This window comes from Lycium ferocissimum, chromosome 6 (genome assembly GCF_029784015.1).
Source record: "Lycium ferocissimum isolate CSIRO_LF1 chromosome 6, AGI_CSIRO_Lferr_CH_V1, whole genome shotgun sequence".
Lineage (NCBI taxonomy): Eukaryota > Viridiplantae > Streptophyta > Magnoliopsida > Solanales > Solanaceae > Lycium > Lycium ferocissimum.
In genome coordinates this window covers 70,656,281-70,676,732 of record NC_081347.1, presented here as the reverse complement: position 1 = coordinate 70,676,732, position 20,452 = coordinate 70,656,281, and the positions used below count along the sequence as shown (strand labels likewise).

At 33.7% G+C, this 20,452-nt stretch overlaps 1 protein-coding gene across 1 annotated transcript; it reads right to left on the bottom strand.

The window, feature by feature from the left end:
- Positions 1 to 7,012: 7,012 nt before the first annotated feature.
- LOC132060276 (transcription factor TCP7-like) lies at positions 7,013 to 9,262 on the bottom strand. The gene has a single exon (XM_059453231.1). The coding sequence runs from the start codon at positions 8,323 to 8,325 to the stop codon at positions 7,525 to 7,527; it is 801 nt and encodes a 266-aa protein (XP_059309214.1). The 5' UTR covers positions 8,326 to 9,262; the 3' UTR covers positions 7,013 to 7,524.
- Between the last annotated feature and the right edge of the window lie 11,190 nt (positions 9,263 to 20,452).

Genomic DNA, 20,452 nt, shown 5'->3' with positions numbered 1-20,452 from the left:
GTTGATTCAGTGAGAATGAGGTGGAAAAGTTATATTTTACAACACAAATTTTTTACTGAATGTCAGTGAGAGTGGGAAAAATCTCTATTTCTAGTAGTGTTTTCTAAAACAGCAATATTCCATTTCTTCTCCAAAAAAAAAAAAAAAAAAGCATCAAGGGTAACGGTAACTCATAAGTTTCACCAGAGAATGTAATTGCAACACAAGGACAGCAAAAGAATGTGTAAGGAGTGAAGATATAGGTTAAATTTTATTATTTATAGTTTGACTTCTTAGTTATTACTGCTACGGTTAGCCTCATTTTATAATCTAAATCTGTAATTGAGACAAATATGGAGAATAACTTGTTATATTATTCCAAGAGATAAACACTATAAATACATGTACATAAGATGCTACTAAGGAAAGAAAATAAAAGTGATTCCTACAAATCTGCTATCCATAAAAGTATTATGTACATTCCTAAGAAATGATCTACATTCATTCTGTAACACTCCTATCAAGTTTGGAGCATAGATATTGATCATGCCCAACTTGTCACAAAGGTAATCAACTCGAGTTCCATTCAATGCTTTTGTGAACAAATCGGCCTACTTGCTTTCCTGTCTTCACGTAGTGGAAATCACGTTTTCTTGAATCTTCTCACGAATAAAATGACAATCAACCTCAATATGTTTAGTTCTTTCGTGATACACCGAATTTGAGGCAATATGAAGAGCAAACTTGATTATCACACGCAGTTTCTTTGGTGTATGGTGCTTCAATCCAATTTCACTTAAAAGATGATGTACCCACATAATCTCACAGCGTATTGTGACATAGCTCGTACTCGTATTCCGCACCGGAACGAGATACAACACTTTGTTTCTTACTCCTCCATGATACTAGGTTCCTCTAACAAAAACACAATAGCTCGTAGTAGATCTTCTATCAATTATAGATCCAAAGATAGTCAAGATCCGCAAAACATTCAACACGAGTATGACCGTAATTGCTATACAATATGCCAAGTCCAGAGTTCCTTTCAAGTAACATAAAATCTGTTCCAAAGTCGCCCAATGTTTGACCGTAGGTGAGGACATGAACTGACTAACAACACTCACTGCAAAAGCAATATCCGGACGAGTCACAGTGAGGTAGTTTAACTTCCCAACTATCCTCCTATATCTCTCTGGATCATCAAAAGGATCACCATCATCTTTCATAAGTTGCACACCAGGAATCATCGGAGTACTATAAGGTTTGGCTGCCAACTTTCCAATTTCTACAAGTCCCAAAAAGTATTTCAACTGACCTAAGTCCTTCGTATGAAACTTCGAATGCAAGAAAGACTTAAGGGAAGAGATCCGCCGAATCACTTCCGTAATGACAATGTCATCAACATATACAACAAGAAAGATAGTGCCGGCTATAGATATACGATAGAAGACCGAGTGATCACATTTGCTCATTTTCGCCCAAACTCCCGAACTACCTCACCGAACTTGCCAAACCAAGCGCGGGGACTCGTTTCAAGCCATACAAGGACTTCTTCAAGTGACGAGACTTTCCATACTCCCCCGAGCAACAAAATCGGGTGGTTGCTCCATATATACTTCCTCTTGAAGGTCACCATGAAGGAACGCATTCTTGATATCCAACCGATGTAAAGGCCAATTCTCGGAAGCAACAAGAGAAATGAACAATGGACATGTGAGTTTGGCAACGGGGGAGAAGGTGTCTGAATAATCTACCCCATAAGTCTGAGCATACCCTTTGGCCACAAGTCTAGCCTTAAGTCTTGCCACAGAACCATCTGGATTAACTTTAACTGTGAACACCTACTTACATCCCACCGATTTCTTTCCATTGGGTAAATCCACCAAATCCCATGTGTGGTTTTCCTCTAAGGCATGTATTTCCTCAAGCATTGCATCGGACCATCCGAGAATGGTTCAAAGCCTCCTTCACTGTTTTTGGGTACAGTAGATGGAGTCTAAAGAAACAACCAAAGATCTAGACGTAGAGGATAAGCGGTCATAGGAGACAAAATTAGCAATGGAATATGTGGATTTGCAAGTTCGTGTACCTTTGCGAAGAAAGCACAGGAGGTCAAGATTTTCCTGAGGATCAATCGAAGGAGGATCGATGAGAAGAACCGGTGCGGGACATGTATCATTGGTCTCTTGCCGCCTCGAATAAACTTGTACAATCGGCGGTCTTCCTAGCGTAGACGGAGCGGGTCAAGGCATAATAACTGATTGATGCTCAAAAGAAGAACTAGGAGAGGGAGGAACAACATCATTTGGACTGTTCTTTCAAAGGAGTAACTTGATAGACTAACCACTCATCTTCCTCCCCCTGAGTTGTAGAAATGGAAAGTGCATAGAAGAATGCTGTAGTCTCTGGAAATACCACATCAGTTGACACCAAATATTTGCCAAGTTCAGTAGAATAACACCGATATCCCTTTTGAAGGCGAGAATAGCCCAAGAAAACACATTTTAATGCCTTGGGGTCCAACTTAGTAACAGATGGTCGAACATCTCGAACATAACATGTGCTTCCGAACACCTTAGGCTCCACTGGAAATAATGACTTGTTTGGAAAGAGAACATTATAAGGGGCATCACCAGCAAGCACACCAGATGGCATGCGATTAATCAAGAAACAAGCTGTAGAAATCGCATCAGCCCAAAACTGCTTAGGAACCTTTGTTTGAAATAATAGTGCAAGGGTCTCAAGTAATGTCGTTCTTCCTCTCAAAGAACTCCATTTGAGAGGGTGTATCAACACAGGATGACTAATGCAGAATCCCGTACGTTGTCTCATGTAAGATTGAAATGACTCTGACATGTTTTCTTTAGCATTGTCACTCCTTAAAATGCATACAGTAGTATTAAATTGGTTCTTAATTTCAGCACAAAAAGCACAGAAATGAGAGAACACTTCAGATCTGTTCTTCATAAAGTAAATCGACGCCATCCGAGAAAAATCATCCACAAAGGTAACAAAATATTTATATCCACCTTTTGACACAACTGGACATGGGCCAAACATCAGAGTGAACTAACTCAAAAATAAATTCAGCTCGTTTATTAACCCTTGGACTTAACGAACTGCGATGATGTTTTGCGAAATGACATGATTCACAATCTAATGAAGAGACCTTCTGAAACTGAGGACAAAGCTTCTTTAAGATGGGCAAAGAAGGATGTCCCAACTGACAATGCGCATCAAATGGAGATGTAACGCTGGAGCAAGCAACAGAACTAGGGACCCATTCATCAAGGATGTAGAGACTATCCGATACATGTCCTTTACCAATAATTCGATTTGTCATAAGATCCCGAAGCAAACAATGATCAGGAAAGAATGAGAACCAATAATTTAGATCTTTAGTAAGTCTACTCACAGAGATTAAATTAAAGGCAAGTTTTGGTAGACTTAACACAGATGACAGGGTAATACGTTTAAGGTTGGTTTAACCGTCCCAGATCCCACAATGCTATATGTTGACCCATCAGCTACTGTTACGGGAGAGGGTGATTTGTGAGATCGAAAGCTAGAAAAAATATTTGGATTACCTGTCATGTGATCTGTAGCACCAGAATCAATCACCCATTTATTTGAAGAGGAGATAAGACACGTTCTATCTGACTTGGCAAGGGCAGTAACCGAAGGAAATTTCTTTAATAATTTCTGATATTGAGATAATTTAGCAAATACATCATTGGTAACCAGAATTGTTTCAGTCATATTTTTTTTTTCCGATCAAGACTTAGGGTATAACAAAAGAAGCCAACAAAGCTTTGTACCAAATATCCCTGACACGTTACAGAAAGTTTTAAAGAGAAGGTTTGTATATTTCAACAGAGAAAGCTTCAGGTGAACTTCTCTTCGGGCGGAAAAGCAGTCAATTTCCAAGGACAATAGAGTCAAACAAAAACAGTAAAGTTTCAGACTCAATCACTAGCAGATTCAACACACTATTCGGTCTCAAACAAATCGAAAAGCAGCAGCAAAAGCAGATTCGAAATCAAATCTGTTCGAGAAAGAACCAGATTTGGACAGCAGCAAAAGAAGAATCAAATATGTTCACGAATAAACTTGGTTCGTGGTGTTTATCCTTCAAAAACATGGTCTGTTGAGCATGAGACCACAAACAAATGTGCCAGAAACTTCAGTGCGAAATCAGATCAAAGTGGAACTCCGGTGAGTCGCCACAACTTCCCGCGACGGAAGTTGACAAAACTCCGATGAGATATTAAAGCCCGCTCTGATACCATGTAATTGAGACAAGTATGGAGAATAACTTGTTATATTATTCCAAGAGATAAACACTATAAATACATGTACATAAGATGCTACTAAGGAAAGAAAATAAAAGTGATTCCTACAAATCTGCTATCCATAAAAGTATTATGTACATTCCTAGGAAATGATCTATATTCATTCTGTAACAAAATCTAATTACATTAGTACCCCTACTAGGTTTGCTTTATACAATTTGTAACAAGGCATTCTAGGGTTATGTTGAACGAAAAATATCTCCCCTCTCTATTGCCCCCTCTTCTTCCCTTCTTTCTCTAATTTCTCTCTTAATGCGCTCATTGGAGCTCTTCGTATCGTTACAAAATTAGATTATAAAGTGAGGCTAAGTGTAGCAAAAATAACTAAGAGGGGTCAAACTATAATATAATAATAGAACTTAGCCTATATCTCCATTCGTTACAGAATGCAATTAGTAACATTAACCGAAGAGCATATTAAAACAGCATTACACACATCTCATTAGCGAATGTCAAACTATTCCAACGTACTATGATGAACCTAATAAGTGAAGGTTATATAAGAATTATAGTCCTCAGGTACTCCTTTGCTCTATGGCTGAGGAAAAATTATGTGATCAGAAACTAATGAAATATTGTAATTGGGCAGACATGAAATAATCAGGGGCGCATGTGCCATTCAATGTGTGGGTTCAACTGAAGCCCCTAACTTTCGGCACGGAACATGAATTTATGTGCAAAATTTTATAAAAATTTCAATAAATAGTAGGCACAAACTCGTAACTTTAAAAATATAATAGGTTTCAATACTAAGAATCTTAAAGATTGAACTCATAGAATTTTAAATCCTAGATCCGCCTAATGAATAACAAGTAAATTTTCAAGTACAACATCAAGTGTTTAAATAATACAGAATGTTGGAATAAGCAGACTAGCATTATTTCTTAAGAAACAAAAGTCTCACAAAATTGTCAGTTCCTAAGCATGTTTTGAAAATCTCTCCTTCAAACAAGCAACAATTTATGAGACCAATACACATACTATAATACTGATTGCAGTACATTCTTATTTTCTTTTACTGAGAAAACTTTCTTCAAATTGGACTACCAATTACTTGTTCATTTGACAATTAAATTGAAATTCCATATGAAATAATCACTATGAAACATCATATTAACAAGAGTAACGCACGCGTACCTAGTCAGCTTCAAGTAGTTGGCACCTATGGTTCACGTCTTAAACTTGACTGGAATCTAATGAGATCATTAAACAAGCAAGTGCATGGATGGGTACCAACCAATATCTGCCAAACCATCTGTCTTATAACGTAGAAATGGCATGAACACTCCCATGAGTATTTTTCTTAGGATTATGACAGAGAGATACAGCAAGATTAACACGAGAGAACATAACTAATGTGATTAATAGGTATGCTGAAAACAACAACTTTACCTTTCCTAACCTGTTGTTTCAGTGTTATGACAGGGTTCCATAGCCTTTGGCTTTGAAAAACACATCGAGTTCCCAGTGTATGAATTCCGTCATAATAGGAAGCAAAGAAAATATCAATCAAAGCTTAAAGAGTCAAAATTCAACAATGTTTGATATTATGAGCTTCTACCAGACTAGATGACCTCCTTAGATGAATCTAAGGCACAAAGAACATCAGCCCAGCTCATGGAGAAAACATCAATCAAAGCTTAAAGAGTCAAGATTCAACAATGCTGGCCGGCTCGTAAAAATAGTATCACACAGGAAATTTTTACAACATACATAAGCCATCTCGTTCTCTACCAGGAATTAAAGTTACCGGGCATGCCTAGCTCTTTGTCAACTCAAAATAAGACTAACCAGATGTTAAAAAATCATTTTGTTCTCTCGCTTTCTGAGGCAAGATAACTTATCTGTATGCTTTATCTCTAAACCTTAAAGATTCAAAAAGAAATTCACAAGTAAAGCTCAGCGAATTTAACTACATCTTACCTAATCTGATGCAAAAGAAAAGCTGAGAGGTGTCATTAATCTCTGATGCTGCAGAGCAGAATCCTCCCAGTTGCTGTAAGAATTATCACACACAGCAATATAAATCCGTCCTCCTCCAAGTTGAAGTAGCACATGATAGAATATGGCATCACGTCGTCCATAAATGTATGATACTATAACATTATTAACAACTACAGTGTAATCTTCTGAGTACTTTGAGGAACTTATAGCACGAAGATCATTAACGTAAAATCATCACATATTTTTTCGTTTGAAACTTGAGCTGTTCCGTTTTGAAACAGCAGCAAAATTATCTGGTCCCTAATCAATTTAAGAAAGATTCGAGTGTAGAAACTTAAGAGTTCCTATCCTCCATTTCTATTACATTTGGCTCCACACCATTTCACATGATCAATCAAGATCTTAGCAAAGTTATGTTCATCCTTCTCTTCATTCCCCTTCACACTGTCCCATTAGTTGATCAGTCAACAGGTGAATCCAGCAATGCATGCAAAATGATTTTTTTTGGGGGCTATAAATGAATATTTCATTTTACCAGTATGGTGCTAACCTATGTTGCTCGGACTCCAAAGATGTTGCCGCACTCGTGTTAGATCCTCCAACAATACACTACTTTTGGATGATCTATCACGCACCAGCCGACATCTTTGAAGAGTCTGAGCAACAGGTGCCAACTAAATCATTGAGCTGTAGAACACACATACTCTAAGCACCCATTCAAGATAACACAATGTAAGTTCATCAGTAAACAAAGTCCATGACACTCTTTTTGAGTAGGAAAGTTTAGCTCACAACTGATATAGTTTTTCAACAAATTACAGAATTAAATTCAATGGAAACCTCCATGGTTTCCTTACAAAACATTCATGTGGAACTACAGGTTTTCATAGTCCACACTGATCCCCTATTATCTCTTGTTACAAAGTGATCAAACAGCTTATTATGTCAAGGTCTTCTGCATCAATAGCAAAAAAACCCCACCAAATTCATCACAAGCAGCAATTCCCCTGATTATACTTGTGTTTCTTGTTATCTTCCCACAGCTACAAATGAGATAAAAGCAAACACCCTAATCCTAGCAATAATTCATCAAATTCTCACTCACTAGAACCTAAACTTCCAAATTTTAACAACAATTTCTCATCTAACACAAACAAGAACATTAAGACACATTTATACGATATATTAACAACAACAACAATAACAACGACGACAACGACAACAATAATAATAATAAATATTCATATCTTCAACGCCCGTCGTCCTCTCTTCTCCCCGAAGAAGGCTGCGGCGGACCTGATAGGGAAGCTAGTAAATTGAGATGCCCTTGAGTCATTGGTAAATAATTCCCAACCCTAGCAGCTGAAGCCTCTCCCATTTGCTGCTGAAAAAACCTCGAACTCTGCGAGCTTAACGCCGCCGCAGATGTTGGCACCATCATTTCTGGTGGTGCCGCCGCGGCGGCGAAGCTCCAAATTTGGCCGAAATCCGGCCTAGCCGGCACGGCCCAGAACCCTGTCGTGGGTCCCACAGCTACATTAGCTGTGGGACCCACATTATCATCCTTGTTTCCGTTTTCCAGGCTTTCCTCGTCCGCCCTGAGACGCTTCCCCAGTATAAACGGTGCCCCTGGAGAAATCAACTGTGATTGATGCTTCTGATCAAGCGGAGCTGTTATTGATGAATTAATTGAAGAAGACCCGTTCCGTACTGAAACAGATACAGTTGAGAAACTAGCTGGTATTGTACCAGTACCAGTAGCAGCTATAATTGAAGGTTCAGCTTGACGAAGTAGCCATTCAATAGTTTGTCCATCAGACTTGTGACCGAGTTCACGGGTGAGCTGAAAAACTCTAGCAGCACATACAATTGGCATCCTTATACGTCTTCCTCTACCATCAACTTTGCTATGACGGTCTTTAACTGGCGGTTTTTTCACTGTTAAAGCACCATTAATGGATCCTCCACCTCCACCAGAAGGTTGTTGTTGTTGTTGTTGTCGTCTTTGTGGATCAATTATAGCTCCGTTACCTTCAGCTGAAGTCGACATAGAAGTACAGTAACAAGTTCAAGAATACCAATGAAGATGGAACAAATATGAGAAATCACAGACACAACAATGAGAGATTGCAGGTGTATAGTTCAAGTGAACAAAGGTGCAGTTCAACAATGGACAAGCAACAAATATGAGGAATTTCAAGTTCTAAAAAAGACTGATGGTTGATGAGTGTTGTGAGTAAGCAGACAGAATTTTGTTGAGTAAAATACAAATAGAGTGGTGATGGGATTTATGGGAAAATAGAGCTCAATTAAGCAACACAAGAGTAATAAATATGAGGTATTACTTGACAAATCAAGAAAGGGGAAAAAACTCTTTAAGTAGCAAGAAAATTGGAGAAACTACTTGAAAACCAAATACAAATAGAATATGGGCAAATAGAGTTGAATTGAGTAACCCCAAGTATGAAAAAGTAGCCAATATTTGAGAGTTACTTGAGAACTAAGTAGAAAGAGTAGTGGACTGGTGAAGGACTAATGTGGGATTTATGAGAAAATAGAGCTGAATTAAGCAAAAACCCCCAACAAAGAAAAAACAACAAATATGTGAAATTACTTGAAAATTGAGTTGAAAGTGGACAAATGTGGTGTTTATGGGCAAATAGAGCAGAATTGAACAACCCCAACAAAGAAAAAACAACAAATATTTGAAAATCAAGTCCAAATAGAGAGTGGTTGTGGAGAGGACTAATGTGGAATTATGGGAAAATAAAGCTGAATTGAGCAAACCCCAAGAATGCAAAAACAACAAATATTTGAAAACTACTTGAGAATTAAGCAAACCCAAGAAAGAAAAAACAACAAATATTTGAGAATTACTTGTAAATTGAGTAGAAAGAGTGGTGGTGTAGAAGAATTGAGGGGTGGTAAAGGAAGGATAAGAGAGTTGCAACAATAGAAGAAAAGGGGAAGGGGTAATATGGGCAAAAGGTAGAATTGAGGGGTCTAATGATTGAGAAGCAAGAAGTGGTGGAGACAGGAAGAAGGGGGCACATGGGTGGTGGGGACAGTACTGTATATATTCACAGCTCATCTCTGCTAAGGTCATACAGTACACTACCCCCTTTCACGCGCTCAAGCCAACACCACCCCTTCCACGCGCTTGTTGTGGTTTGAGAAAGGGCGTGTTTGATGGTTTATCGGAAACAGACTCTCTGCTTTCAAGATAAGGGTAAGGTCTGCATATTCTGCCCTTCGTAGTCTATGTGGTTTGAGAAAGATGTGTGTTTGATGGTTTATCGGAAACGGACTCTCTACCTTCAAGGTGATGGTAAGGTTTGCGAATACTCTTCTTTTCGGTGTTCATTTGGTGGGGTTATGCTATGTATATTTTTGTTGTTTAGTGTGAAAGAAAATATGGAAAATGTTTCTACAAAATCATGTTTCTTGAAAAATAAGTGAGTTTCTTACTTATTTTTTAGTGTGTTTGTTAAATAATCAAAATAAATTATCTCATAATATTTATATGTAATCTAGCAAAACGCACGAGGGTGGAATGGGTGGGGGGTGGGAAGGTCAAGGGGTTACAAGCAATGGCAGAGTCAGGATTTCCGCCGAGAGGGTTCAAAATATAAAAATGTAAATATACAAAGAAGCTTAAGGGGGTTGAACATCTACTATATATACATAAAAAATAATTTTAATCTTATAAAAACAGTATTTTTTTCCCCCGAGGGGGTTTGAATGAACACCCTCGGCTCTATGTGGCTCCGCTACTGGCTTCGAAGTGGGCGTTGAGTGGATAGAAAGGAGACAATGTGAACTTGAACTTTTTGTTGATTTATTAATTCTAGGTTTTCAGGCGCTCGAGTGCTCCATGAACAATGAGTGCTTCCTCCCTCTCCTCCAAAACCTATGTGCATTCTTCTTTCTTTGCAGGATCCATTGTTCTAAAAAAAAAAAAAAAAAAAAAAAAAAAAAAAATCAAAAGGAAGTTTAGCAATCTACGGTGCTCTTGAATTTAATTTAACAGTTCTCCCATTTCAGCAGCAATTGCAGCAAGCTTGTTTGCAGTATCTATAGCCATACGTGCTAATACTCAAATTTTTTTATTTGAATTTGATAAACTGAAAATTCTTAATCTTAATTGTGAAACTTGTTTTTTCTACTTTTATTAAAAAAGTCATTTTCCTCTTTTTTAAAGAACTTATTTTTCCTACTTTCATTTAGGTCATATTGTCATGCGTAAAAATTTACGGGTCTACCCATTCCGAAACAACTTCCAATGTAAGGTGTATGAATTTAGGTTTGACGAAGTCTAACTGTAAACATGAAGTTAGACACATATAGCTAAAACTCAGCCAATTTTGCTTAAACTCAGCCATATATGGTTTGTTTAATCATTTTGCCTCAAATTCAAGTACATATTGTTGAAGTTCATGCAAAAACTTCAGGCACATATGACTGAAATTCAATCATTTTTATCTAGATTTTAATCATATGTAGTTGAAATTCAATCATTTTTACTTAAATTCAACTATTTTTGCATGAAGTTCATGCACACATATGTGGCCAAAGTTTATCCATTTACTTGAATTTCAGTCATATGATACTTCAGATGCCAAATGTCTGAAGTTATTTCAAAATAGATAAATATACAAATAATTTAAGAAGTAATTATAGTTTAAATAGCGATGTTAAATAGGATAAAGTTAAATATAATTTTATCATGTAGTGTATGAGTTTAGAGGCTGTATCTTTGTAATATCTATCAAGAAGGCAAAAAATCTGGGGGAATTTAAGCTTTAAAGGTTGTCAGAATGGACCCAATTTTAATCCGTACTGTGGACCAAAAGTCTCCATAGAGGGAAATTTACGTTGAAGTCGAATTTTTTATACATATTTTTCTCATTTTTTTTTTTTTGAATTTAAAATTGGTCCCCCCATTTTCCCTATTTAATTATTGTTAGGTCATTAGTGGGTCCCACAAATTTTTTGAGAGGTGGCCCACCAAGTTATGTATTCTTGATCAATAATTGGTATGTTGAGGCTTGAGTTTTAAATGACTTGACTAGTCTGGCATTATAATCTGTACACCTTTTTCTTTTTTAAAATAAAAATAACCAAAGTGGACAATAAAATGTTGCATGTGTTCCAACAGGGTTGTTAATGTTTTACCAAAAGTAAATAAGCTTTGAACACATAAAACAAGTGCTTATAGGACGGTTCGGTTGGATAATTGTACTTAACGGTTTGGCTTATCGGATATCTATTTTTAAATATCTCAATCCGCTAACCAACCAATAAGATATCGGTTGGTTCGGTGTGGATTTAGCGGATAACGGTCGGTTAGCGATCGATTTATCGGTTAATCAATAAATTATATGAGATTTTTTTTTCCTTCTGCTGCTCGGACTATTGCATCAATACAAAATTATCAAAACACAAAAGGCTTAATATTGATAGTGTATAGGTTGCAAACTCACATTTGACCCTATTTGCTTTACATCGCAAGATTTAAATGGATGTATTACTTATGATGGGTATTCTTGGGACACATGATTTTAAATTATTGGAAATACGAATAAAATTTTCACTAAAGTATCGTTATTAAATAAACTGTGCAGATTAAGTATCATATTTTCATACTAAAGTGTGTCAATATCCATAAGAAAACTTATTTCTTTCAAATAACCACTAATAATTCTATCTCATTCTCATCTTCACCATAGAAAAGGGAAGAAACATCCAAGGAAAGTAAAAATGCTTTGAATGATTCTAGTTGATAACATGAGATAATAAGAAACAAACACCAAGCAGAAGAAATAAGGAAAATGAGAAACTGCTACCATGTTGTGGGAAGAAAAATGAGTTTTAGGCTCAAAGATTAGTATTTCTAATCTTTAGTACTTTATATACATAGGGATTTATTTATAATTTAATTATTCTTAACGGGTTAACGGCTAAATCGATAAGGAAAATGAGGAAACCGTCCCCCTCACCGTTAAGCCGTTAACTATAAAATCCCAAACCATTCCCCATCTGTTAATCCAATTACCCGATACCAATAAACCTATTTTGCAGTTGGGTTATCGGTTGCGGTTCGGTTTTGAACAGCCCTACATGAAAGCCTATGACGAGAAGAATGAAAGAAACTTTGCAATACACATGTCGCCAACGATTTTAAAGCAGACTTCCTGTTTATTAGATAAAAAAAGTTATAATACTAAGAACTTGTGATTCACTATCGAATTTGTTCCAATTTCAAAAGTTTGGATTCACTTATTGGGAACGTTCGAACCTACACTCGCTTTACCACAAAATTTGAAGTTGATTTGCACGTGATGTTTACATTAAATTAGTAACTACAAAATAAACATCTTTAGTTTATATATTTATCATTTACTTTAAATTAAGTTATAGGTGTTCTCGTTTTAACTTTTTAACTATTAAAATCAAATTGTTTAATTAACATAAACATGATGCAAGTAAATATTTAACCATGCATCCTTTGTTCATATCTTCCCTCCACATATTTAGAATAATCCATGCTATTCCAAAATCATATTGCAGCAGTTAACATTTAAAATAAGTGGTAGATTACGTGCCCCGTATAGAAACTATTAAAGCTTTTTTAATAATTATTTTTAATGTATGACCATTCATCTACTAAATTTTAAGTTGTTAGTGATGACACACTTTCATTTGGGTCGTTATATATTTACTATGTTTCTTCACTTGTAAGTCTAATTTTTTTCTCATCAGCCAAGCATGTAAATTCTTTCTCAGGAAAGAAATTGGCAATATTTGAACTCAAGAATTACTATTCGTTTTAATAGATTTATACTATTGTGTAACCATTTCAACTACAAACTTAAAATGTAGAGACACATAATCCTACTTATTATTAATCTTCAATACGCTTAGTGTATGATTAATGAATTTGGAGGTATGAAAGAGTCCTATAACATATAAACTGCTAGAATTTCAAACCGTTTTAACCTATGAGTGGTTGATAATAACACATAGATGAAGAAATTTATTTGTTGGTTACGTTGTCAACATCACAAATTTCAAATGGATAAGGCTCGTTAAGAGGGGACAATTATGGATATTAAGTCATACTAATACACCAATGATGATTCTTTTTTTGTTTTATTCCTTCTACCTCTATGTGCCTATTGATCTTGACTACTTCCATGAATACCAATAAATTACAAAATCCAATTACTATAATCAATAATGAATAAAAATAAAATATTCAGCGGTTAATAGTTTACACATAGTTGATATATACACTAATCCGTTCATATCGAATTTCGTAGTTCTTATATCGGATGACTCTAATACTTTAGTGTAATTTTACTTGTGGAATCTGAAATAACATGTATGCAATATCAAAATTCTAGAAAATGTACTAATTGAATATTATTAAATAATAATAACATGCATGCAAAAAACATGAGAAAATAACGAAAACAGTCATGTATGTGTGGGTGTACGTTTAAAGTCCCTTAAATATATTTTCAATCAATATTTTGATCTTTTAAGTTTGTCAAAAATGAATTCTTTTTATCTTTATCAAATATTTACTAAATTTTGTATGTTAGATTTGATAGAAACGGTGGAAAGAGTTTAACAGGCTCACGTTTGAAGGTAAAATTCTTAAAGTTTCTTCTACTTTTGGTATACTTTTAAAGCCTAGCGTAATTTTTTGAGGTGGAGCTTTTGTTATTGTTGTCTATTTTTTGTATTTAGTGTTATTTTTAAGTTGGTTGTTCCAGGATTTTAATGGAAATTTCTTGATAGCTGTTAAATTATTTGATAGAAACTAAAATTGTTTACTTTAAACAATCTTACAACAATCGCTACTAGAAACAAAGATTTTTCTCATGAATAATCAGTGGAAAATATATGCAATATATTACATTTTTCCACTTCATTCCCACCCAACCAATTCATTGTGAAAACGCATGATGGGAAACAGGTTCCCATTGAGACACTGAAAAACTTCCTATTTTTTCCTATGTGAAAACACTAGTATTTAGGTTTTTCCACGGACACTGTGGGAAATAGCAACTAAACATTTTTCAGTGACAAATTTAGTGGGAAAATAGAGATTTTTTTTTACTAGTGAGCAACATACTAATGTAATCCCACAAGTGGATACGCAGGCCTTACTTTACCTTGTGAAGGTAGAGAGGTTGATTCCAAAAAAAACATGGCTCAAGTAAATCAATTCAAAGCAGATTTGAAAAGGAAATACAGCAGTAAAAAAGTCTTGTTGAAAATAATGGAGAAAAGAATAGCAACAATATTAAATAATACGATAACCGAAGCAAAGGAATTTGAACAAACTTAAATTATTAATTTAAACTTACCCTCAAATATAAGAGATGATTTTTGTCATTTCTCCAAAAAAAAAAAAAAAAAAAAAAAAAATCATATAACTCATTCATTGATTAATTTAAACTTACCCTCAAATATAAGAGATGATTTTTGTCATTTCTCCAAAAAAAAAAATTAAAAAAAAAAATCCTATAACACATTCATTGATCGGATATAAAATTAATTTTCGAATAAAATTTAATTGTTTGGAGCCCAATGTCAGTGAACTCACGTTTTGGTCCCATCTTGAATCATAAAATAAAGTAATTTTCCTGAAAGTAAAGAAAATTTAAGTTATGTGTTCCTCCAATTCCAGTATCTGTTCCCACATTCAGAGACATGCAATTACAAAATCATTCGATCGTTTTCTTAAAACAGGTAAAAAGAGCAAACATTTTTAAAGGGAGCCTAATTATAAGCCTCCATTTTAGTTCTATGATATTTCTTTTTCAAGAATAAATGTTTCATGTGCAATTGCGTCCACCATTTGGAACAAATTTGATAACTTTTGCAACTTCATGAAATTAGAGATTGAATCATATAAATGTAATTTAAACAACAATAATAACAATATACTTAGTGTAATCTCATAAGTGAGTTTGGGGGTAGAATGTGTTGGAAATATTAAAATCACAAACTCTTGTAGCTTGAGGCGTGTCAAAATTTCTTAGAAGGATATTTCGCTTGAATATGGATATGGGTGATAACAAGCTCTTCTAGTATTAAGCGGTTCCTTTAAGATTTCTTTTAATATATATAAACCCAGCACAAACAAATATGGGAGGAAGAATTGTCTTTCTTGTTGTGTAAACAAAAGGAGAAAGACAGCAAATATATATAGGTGAACCACAATCAAACCATCAGGATGAAATCTCATGGTCAACAAGGTTTGCTACTGTCAAAGGTGTCATAAAGGAGATTAAAATGGTAATCAAAGAAATGTTACAAAACCAAATGCAAAGATCTGTTGGATTGTCATGTAACGTTGGAATTAATATTAGAATAATGGCTAATAAAGAATCCAAGTCAAAAAAGGTATTTCATAATTATATATAAATGGTCTGCTACACAACCATACGAGAGGAACCTAGACACTATTTTTGTAGAAATAAATGTGGACACTTCTTTTTGAGATATCACATTTATTTTTAAAAAATTATCTCAAAAAAGAATAATGAATAAAATCAAATAAGAAGTTTTGAAATAGAATAAAATTTATTTAGTTCTCACAAAAGAGCATAATTCGAATATAAATATGATAAAATAAGTATAAATGATAATTTAATTCTTTTGTAAGTTATCTCGCAATCTTTTGTCGAAAAGAGATTAATTTTTGGCACCACTCCACACTCAGCCCACCCATATAAGTATAGAAAATAGATTAAGAGTTTATAACGTTTGTTGGCACTAAATAAATGAAGGGACATAATTTTTATAGTGCACACTTGATCTCAATGACTTGTTATTACAAAACTAATTCATGGAATCTCCAATCACATAGGTTGGGTTACTATCATTGTTGATCTTCTCAAATTTCTAAAAAAAAATCTGATGTTTCTTATTGTCTCCGTGAATTGAATCCGACTTCACATAATTTACATAAACAATTTCATCTAACCGTTTTTATCACATTATTTAAAGAGAGTCTATTTTTGCCAATAAAATGTTTATTTTTCATTTTACGGCAACCACAATGTATAGACACAAAAGTTGTTGGTTTTATTCAATAGGAATACTTACATTTCTGCCTCATCACCAATCAACTCCAAAATAGTAAATTCCATTTAATTAGTTTTCATGTTATGGCATCCCACCAAGAAAAATGTAAATTTTGAGCAATTTTATATCTTCATCATATTATTACAACAACAATTCACAATAATTAATTAAAGTCAACAATGGTAAAAATCATCATCCAAAGATTTCTTTGAAATCATCATTTCTAAAATCTGTGATGCAACACTGTATCAACATGCAATTAAAAATCTTAAAACCTATTTTTCTTTTCTTAGCATCGTTTAGCATAATCTTAGCATGACACCCCTACACTTTCAAATATTTCAATCTAAACATAGTATATATAGATGAAGAACACAAATAATTGCCTAATTTTATAGAACAAGCAATTGACTTTAATGATTTTAATGGATCAAATGATTAACATTTTGTAAGCGTTATATGAAAGTCATTAAAAGAAAAATCATATCAACACAAAAGCCTTCAAAGAAAATATGTTTTTATTGAATTCAAAGATACATCATTATGGTTAGAAAATAAACGAATTTCAAAAACATTCAAATGATCGGTTATATGAAACATATTCAAACATATGATTAATATAGCAAAGATCCATTAATATAACCATTTAAAATAATAACTTTGGAGCCATAAGAAAACCTTAAAACTCGCATTTTCAACTAACATGCTCAAATATAAATAAATCATATGATCAGTCAAGTACAAAAAATATTAAATTTTTCATCTTGAAAAAATTAGAGACATATACATCATGGTTACAATACTCATTGCTTATAAAAATATTGTTTTTGGTTAACACAAGATTTATTAGATTCAAATGAAACTTTAACCCCCCACTTTTCCTAATAATCTCTCAAATTAGTTCAACTATCACACCACATCGAGCTATTTTTTTTAAAAAAAAATATTGTAAGAAGAACTTTTTCATTTCAAGAATAGTTCTAGAATCACCAACATAAATAAAAAGCACTTGGGTGAACACAAAATTATGTTTGTTGAACATCGTCTAACACAAAATCTCTCAGTAGCCACAAGAGCTTTGAGAAATGACCACAATAATTTATATCATCCGCTTAGTCAATTTTATTTTACTTCAGATTATCATTTTTCCGAATCTTCTTCTACATTGAGGAATATATTGGCTTAATTTGCGACACAAAATAATTATTATTTCCATTAAAGCTTGGTCTCAAATAAATTGCTCATAGTTATATGAAGAAAGACCAATCATTATTCAACATTCACCCAAATGACCAAGAGCTATGCAAATATATATATATTTGTTTTTATCATAAGGTTCTTCAACCAAAAATACAATATATCATAATATAATTTGTTACCACAAAGATCTCACATTTGTAAGGTCTAAAATATAATACACACGTAGTTACTTTTAACTTCCTCAACCATATAGGTAACCATTATTTTTCATATGTCACTGTCCGTCAAAATTGAGTAATAAAAAATTACTTAAATACATGTACCCCAAATACACATCAAGTGGTATAAGCAAAAACTAATTCATGCCAGTAAAGACAAAATCATTAACATACATATGTAAAACTTTTATATATAGACACTAACATATATCAAGAAGTTTGAGCACATACCTTTATTCTTGATATTATGTTATACAAAAACATAAGCAATAGTAGAAATGTTATACGTTCGTAATTGGTATCCTTCATAAGAACAAAGTCAAAAATATCCTTAAGATTGTTGGAAATATTACGGAAATAACTCTTGAGGCGTGTCAAAAGACAACATCCTTAGCTTATAAAAATTGTAATTCAAAACTCTTCTGAAGATAAACCGAGTTCTTAATCTAACAAAGATTTCTTTTAATATATATAAAACCCAGCACAAACAAATATGGGAGGAAGAATTGTCTTTCTTGTTGTGTAAACAAAAGGAGAAAGACAGCAAATATATATAGGTGAACCACAATCAAACCATCAGGATGAAATCTCATGGTATATACTGTCAAAGGTGTCATAAAGGAGATTAAAATGGTAATCAAAGAAATGTTACAAAACCAAATGCAAAGATCTGTTGGATTATCATGTAACGTTGGAATTAATATTAGAATAATGGCTAATAAAGAATCCAAGTCAAAAAAGGTATTTCATAATTCAAAGATGACTCATAAATGGTCTGTTACACAGCCATACGAGAGGAACCTAGACACTATTTTTGTAGAAATAAATGTGGACACTTCTTTTTGAGATATCACATTTATTTTTATAACCGTAATGTACGTGTGTGTGTGTGTTATACCCTTTGTTCCAATTTATATATTGGTTCTCGACACGTATTTAGAATTTAAGAAATAAAAAAAAAATTATGTATGAATTTTGATTTTATTTAGTCCTTAATATATAAATATGGTAAAATGATATTTAATGTATCTCAAAAAGTGATTAATTTGGTCCCTGGCCATATAAGTATAGAAAATAGCTACGTTTGTTGGCAAAATAAACGAAGGGCCTACGCATCTCAAACTACAAAACAAAAGTACTTTCTTGTATTGTTCAATCTGAGTCCAGAATCCACATCAAACTTCTTAACCTTAAATTAAGAGTCATGGGAACATTTCTCATACAAATATTGAGCTCGAAGAAAGTTGCAATTTTATAGTTCAATATGTTCAATAAAGCACGGAAGAATGTCTAAAATATCTTTGATTGAGGATGTGTGTATGAAGGAAGATGCCTAGAACAAGGAAATGAGATCACTTACATAAAAAATAAAAATATATTGTAAAAGAGTCATAAAACGTAAAAAAAAGCTGTAAAGGGCCAAAAAAAACCATTTATCTCGCCTAGAACCTCCGTTTATTGTAAATTAGCGATTATCCTTATTCCTATAGCTTAGGACCAAACTGATCACTTTGGGAACACATTTTAACCATTTTCTCTCGCGATTTGCCAAAAAGCAATAGGTAAATCATGAATACACACGCCAAGAAAAGCACGTGAAGCAGTTTTTGTTGAAATCGTTTTATTGCAGTCAGTAGCCAGTGTGCAGTACTCAGAGATGGCTGCCACTTCGATAATTTCGGTATTTAAAAATATTATGCTATTACCATACCAAATTAATTCAGTATGGTTTGATATTTTTAAGTTCGATTTTATTTTATTGACGCTAATTCAGAACTAGCATTGCTTTATTCCGACATATATATATACGTATATTAAAGAATTAACAAGGATAACACGCTCAATTATATTATCTAACAGCTATGTGTAAAAATTCAAAAGAAAGATGACGATTAATTCCCTTTGTTAATCAATTACAAAAAGGGCATTTCAATGTATACAAAAATAGCATTTCAATCAATTATATCATCGACATTTATGTAAAATATTAAATCTATAACAATTCCAACGTGTGTGTGTGTGTATATATGAATTGTATATGTAAAATGGCTTCTATTTTCTTTTCGTACCAAATACCAAACTTTTCGTAAAAAATACCAAATATTGTATCAAATATCATAATACCGAAATCGCGGTATCAAAAATTTCGATTTCGGTATGGTAATCGGTATATACCGTACCGTGCCCACCCCTAGAGGTGACTCATGTAAAATGAAGTTCCTTAATTAGACACAACCAACACAAATTTACGTAATTTGCCACTTTAAGCTCGCACGAACACACAGCTTATACGGTTAGTCGATAACATGTAAAAACAAGGATAACATACGTATAGCACGTGCGCACCAATAGATTTTACTGGTTAATGACATCATAATTCCATTTATGTTATTAATCTATAACAATTAGAGGAAAAGGGAAAAAATGCTTCTTTTTTACAACAAAAAAAAATTATCATGGGCAAAAAGGCTTTTTTTTAAGAAAAAAAAGTTATCATTAGGTGTTCGATACCCGTTTTAAAACTCCATTAGTGAACAAAAAATTATCATTAGGTGTTCGATACGCGTTTTGAAATCCCATTAGCTCAAGTTCGCATAAAGCTCCGAGACAAAATGACTATTTTTGAAGCTCAGACTCGCATTTTAAGTGTATTTT

Coding starts and splice junctions, on each gene's coding strand:
- LOC132060276 (XM_059453231.1), bottom strand. CDS start 8,325: ATGTCGACTTCAGCTGAAGGTAACGGAGCTATAATTGATCCACAAAGA.